The following is a 5,857-nucleotide window of genomic DNA, read 5'->3' on the forward strand; positions in this document are numbered from 1 at the left end:
AATTGTCGAACCACATAAATCGCGCTTACCTCGATTTTTGCTCATAACGACATAAATTCTGAACAATGTTTTGTACAGTTGTTTTGTTGACGGAATCAAAGTAAACTGAAATATAATAGATAAAGTTATGTTGGAATTGAATTTCAATATTTATTCCTCATATGTTAATTGATTGTATACTTTTTATGCCTCAAATATAACTACACCTTTCTCTCAACATATGCCTTCATTTGTGGTAAACGATGTGAGATTCATTGAACTCAAGGTAGTCAAAATCAAAATTTTACGTATAATCGGTTTATGCAAGAGTAATGCATAAATGTAAATATTACTCATTATCGGTTTATGCAAATACTCATAATGAGTCGTTTTTTTTGGTGGTGTCTGAGGTTCAAACCTCGAACCTTGCATATATTATGCATTGTCCTTACCAACTGAGTTAAACTCACGGGGACTCATAATGAGTCGTTTGATGTAATTATTACTCCTTTAACATTTTTATCCATTTTTAACATTTTTATCAATTTGTTGACTTGACATCAGTTGTCCCTGATCTATGAAATACGATTACCATATTGTCTCACATAATACTCTTTATATATTATTGTCGTTCTATTTAACAATATTATATCACGGCGGCTGTATATATGTACTTACAAATAATATTCTGTTTATTTAATAGATTTCATGATCAAGTGAACTACTTGATTCCACTGAAAGGAAAGTGAACTACTTGATTATTAAATAAACATATTACTAATTAATATTTAGCTCACTTGAATAAAATATATATGTCAAACATACCATATTTAAGTTTTAGCAATCATATTATAAATAAAATCTAATACAATAATTACCATGATTAAGTCTAAGGGTGTGTTTGTTTCAAGTTATATTTGTAGATTCCTGGGAATAAAATCATATAAATGCTTATGCCTGTGTTTGTTACAAGTTTACTAAATTTTATTCTCGGGTATAAAATGTTCCTGGGAATAGAAAAGTTTTCCCAATGAAAATGGTGGGAATAAAGTTCCCATGGAGATGGGAATAAAATTATGTGTAATTACCTATTATATTCCCTATTTTTAAGGTTCCTTGGAATATTATAATGTTAACCAAACATCTTTTATAGGTCCTTAACGGAGGTTGATATAAAGGACCTATCTGAAACAAACTCTAAACTTAAAGCACCTATCTGAAACCTTAGAAACTTAAAGGACCTATCTGTAATCTTTGAAACTTAAAGGGCCTATCTGTTACAAACGTGAAACTTAAAGGACCCAGGGAGGTATTTGGCCTAAAGTATATGATATTATAGTCTGGAAAGATAACAAAGCTGCAGTCACTTTCTCCATTGTCTCCCATGTCCAATTGGCCACCACCACCATTTATTCTACTTGCATTATTATTTATTCATGTGGTCGTTGCTTTAGCCAAGACTTAAAAAAAAAAAAAAAAACTACCCACACAGATGAAAATGGTAACAGTTCTGTTGATTTCTGAATGTGTAATGAGTAATCACAATAGTATCTTAATATATTGAAATTTTAAAATAGTTTCTGATTATGTATTCTGTTAATCAAAATAGTTTTTGGCACTAAAATAATTTCTCACTACTCACAATAATTCTTTTTATATTGAGATTGAAATGAGAATAAGTAAGTATATTAAAAGATCGATATAACAATATTAAGGAAGTCTTTTAATCAAAATAGTTTTTGGCACTAAAATAATTTCTCACTACTCACAATAATTCTTTTTATATTGAGATTGAAATGAGAATAAGTAAGTATATTAAAAGATCGATATAACAATATTAAGGAAGTCTTTTAATTTCAAAGATTATTTTGATTAACGAAATGTACAATCATAAACTATTTTAAAATTTCATTACATTAAAATACTATTGTGATTTCTCATATCAAAACGACTATTATCGTGATATGAAAATCACATAACAGTAACACTCCCTCCACACAAAAAAATAAAACAGATCTCACTCTTTCCCATAACTTATTTATTTTTGCTAAGTAAAGATAACTATAATACCATAGTGTATAATAATATATTCCTATTAATGTGGTTTCTGCCTCTAAATCCACCACTAGAGCTCAATGAATGATGAGATTTGGTGAGCTACTTTTTCATTCCAACATACCTATTTTTTCTAACAAATTCTTTCTTTTTATTATCTTCTTCCTCATATAAAAAAAAAAAAAAAAAACGTCAAACATGGGTCTTGCTTCTTCTCTGCCCATTGTCTTGGAAAATCATCTACAATTGTAAGAAAATTTTAACCAAATTTAATTTTAGATTACTATGTTTGTTAGGTGTAGTTGGTCTCTTTAAATCATTAAAACCTTATGTTAATTTTCTATTATAGATAACTATAAAGTCTTGAATTGACATAATTTAATTTAATTTTTTTTATAAACACATCACTTTAGTTTGAGGGGACCTTAGTGTTTGTGGTCTTTAATTTATAAAAGGATATCTTCTAATATTCTTTTGCTTCTTTTTTTAATTTAATATGTTTTTATTATTTAATTTTTTTATTTTGAATTTTTTATTTCTTATGCTTGTGATGGATTCAATTTAAAATTTTGAGAACTTGGTATTTATTCTTAATGTTTCCTCTGATCAACTTTATACTAAATTTGATTCTCACAAGTCAAAGTTTTCTTTCATTTTGTTGTGAAAAATATAAAGTGATTTATCTTAGATTCTGATTCTTGTGTTTTTGAGTACTTTGTGGTAGGTTTAGCATATTGAAAAGGGTTTAAAGAATTTGAAGAAAATAGTTTTGAAGTGTGATTAGTTTGGTTTTATGGATTGGGATTGGAAAGAGTTTGCTTGGGATCCATCTGGATTGGAGGAGTTGAAAAATGAAGGAGATTCAATGGATTTGAGGCTTGGTGATCAGGCTTCTGATTCATTGGAGAAATCAGTTCATGATTCAGGAAAGGAAGATTCAAAAGCTGTGTCGTCGTCGTCACCTACTAGATCGTTGAAAAGAGCGCGTTTGCAAAATGGATCGCAGAATATGATTTGCTCGGTTGATGGATGTAACTCTGATCTTAGTGATTGTAGAGAGTATCATAAGCGTCATAGGGTGTGCGAAAAGCATTCCAAAACTCCTGTTGTGTTGGTTGGAGGTAAGCAGCAGAGGTTCTGCCAACAATGCAGCAGGTATATGAATTGAAGTTGTTTGTTTCGGGTTGATAACTTGTTGAATTTTGTTGTTTTACTGTCATGTTTGAATAAACAGCTTATTTAATAAGCTTATAGCATTTTTGTTTATCATTATAAGTGTTTATGATTTATGTATTTATGTGCACGTTATTTCTATAACAGTATAAAATAAAGTCAAACTGTTTTCATATAAGCTAGAAGTTGATTTCATAAGCTATTCTGCAAAGAATATGAAAATGAGCTGAAAACAACTTGACATGTCATAAGCTGTTTCCATATAGAAGCTATCTGAATATTCTAAAATTGGCTTATTTGAATAGATAAGCTTAATAATAACAATCCAAACATACCATGTTTTGAGGTTGTTTTGTAACATGGGGTGATGTCAATTTGATGTAGGTTTCATTCACTTGCGGAGTTTGATGAGGTTAAGAGGAGTTGCAGGAAACGTCTTGATGGACATAATAAGCGCAGAAGGAAACCTCAGCCGCCTTCTCTTTTCATGGCTGCTGAGAAATTCATGTACAATTACAAAGGTTTGTGTCTTTTGTATCTCATGATTCTAAGATAGATGGCTTATTTCTGTTGATGTTTAACAAGATCTCAGTTTTATGATTGTCAAACCTGAGATGAAAGAGGGAATTATGAAGAAGATATAACGTTTTTTATGGAAGAAGATACGCATGATGAATAAGTAAGAAATCACATATACATAACAATCCATAAGGTTTTGACAATAGAATTTAGAGTATCTCTCAAAATTTGTTTCAAATTTTTATTTACCATGAACTGAATTCTGAGCTAAGCTCAATAATTAGCTATAGTTATTTAGCGACTTTTGGATATACAACTTAATTAAAAACATACTTTATAAGTGCTTATTGTGAAAGAGTTTATGTTTAAGCTGATTCTACTATTGAAGAGGGAATGCATAAAAACTCTGGGTAAAGCTAAAATTAGCTTAGTGCAATAAGTTTCTAGGTGATGCTTAGCAAATATGTTAAAAGCAACTTAACAAACATGTCGTAATCTATTTTCATTTGCTTTTCCAAATACTTGCGCAAGTGTTTATGTCATAAGATAAGTTTAAATAAGCGCAAGTGTTTATGTCATAAGATAAGTTTAAATAAGCTCTTCCAATCCTCTCTCTAATCAAATTTAATGACAAAGAAAGTGACCTTCCGTCTTTATTTTCACAAGAAAGATGGTGGAGAAATATGAAACTTTGCTAATATTTCCCCATGGATTTCAATTGCAAAAAATGGATGCCCTGCATTTACACGATTAGTGCTTTAGTAACTGTTGGATTTAGATCGGACATTTTACAAAATTTGTTGATTTTGATCTTTTCGAAAATTCAAAATACTGTGCTGAAAATTCGCACGGTCCAATCTTGATCCAACAGTCACGGATGTGTTGACTGCGTGAATTCATAATATCCCAACTGCAGAGAATCTTGATCCTTGATTTCCGGCATGTTCAAACTTAACTAATATGCTTACTGCTGACATCTGTTTTTTTTTCTAGTCATAATTAATTACATTATTTTTGTCTTCCACAAGCACAGGTAATATGGAGTTTTAACACTGTTTTCTCTTTGTACAATTTTAGGACCTAGAATCCTGCACTTTGGTAGCCCTCAGACATATGTCAATCCTATTATGAGAAACATTTGGCCTGCAACTTCCATAACTGAAGCTGAATCTGGTTATGATCATCAAAGACTTTTGTATCGAATCGACAAACATAAACAGGATAAGGGACATCCTCATTGGCAAGAAATTCTCCCTAAGTCCGGCGATGTTAACAAAGCAGCACCTGGAACTCCTATCAGCCATCCCATCCGCGGTGCCGTTGGTTCATCCGCAGGTGAAAAAGGTGGTAGGAAGCTCTCTTCTGATGGCAAGCCCGGATCTTTTGACTCGGGTTGTGCTCTCTATCTTCTGTCAACACTTCAAACACAAAGCTCAGAGTTGAGTTTGATGCAGTCAAGCATCAACAACAGTCCAACACAATCTTCGTCTGGAACGTTGCATTTTGATGCTACGAAGGAGTACTCGTACTCCGGAAAGGCGAAAGATAAGCCGAATGGACCGGTATTTGTTCTAGATGGAAACACAACAAACCTTCATTGCAATGGGATGCTGCAAATGGGTCCTAATGGATTGATCGAAAATGATAACTCAGTGACTCTTCCATTCTTCTGGGAGTAGCGTCTAGCTGAGTGGTGTCAAGGCATTTTGGTTGTTCCGGTCATTAGTTTATTGTTGCTCCTGACGCTCCCCCAGAGTTCCCAACACCAAGTTGTTTGGTCTTTGTTGGGAAATTTATGGAATTATTGGTTTTCGAAACATTATGTGTACTCATTTCCTTATGTACGAGTTGAACTCAATACCTTGGAAATTACAACATTCGAACACATTGCGCATTAACCACTTGCGCTGGACCCCTATGGTAAACATTGTGTGTATTCTAATTATTAATAGACTTGTTGAATCTTTCAGTTAGTTTACTTTGTTTCCATCAATTCAAATGTTAAGCACAATTGATTTTTGTGCTGAAGATGAATTGGATTGTCTGTCATTAACAATATTGTCTCAGTTGTGATGAATCACTTTGAACTGTTCAAAAGTTTTATTAATTGAAGGTTTTTGGATTCTTTTGA

At 31.9% G+C, this 5,857-nt stretch overlaps 1 protein-coding gene across 2 annotated transcripts; it reads left to right on the top strand.

Annotated features, from left to right (window-relative positions):
• Positions 1-2,103: 2,103 nt before the first annotated feature.
• Positions 2,104-5,857, top strand: LOC146905336 (teosinte glume architecture 1-like). Of its 2 annotated transcripts, none has more exons than XM_085722850.1 (4): positions 2,104-2,282; positions 2,759-3,189; positions 3,592-3,728; positions 4,804-5,857. In XM_085722850.1, exons 2-4 carry the CDS (start codon positions 2,828-2,830, stop codon positions 5,403-5,405), a joined length of 1,101 nt encoding a protein of 366 aa, XP_085578976.1. In that variant the 5' UTR covers positions 2,104-2,282; positions 2,759-2,827; the 3' UTR covers positions 5,406-5,857. The 2 variants fall into 2 exon arrangements, with proteins under 2 accessions (XP_085578976.1, XP_085578978.1); XM_085722852.1 differs by having other exon boundaries at positions 2,104-2,131.

The sequence above is a fragment of the Medicago sativa genome, chromosome 7 (genome assembly GCF_051527215.1).
Source record: "Medicago sativa cultivar Bolivia chromosome 7, Bolivia_mono, whole genome shotgun sequence".
Classification (NCBI taxonomy): Eukaryota; Viridiplantae; Streptophyta; class Magnoliopsida; order Fabales; family Fabaceae; genus Medicago; species Medicago sativa.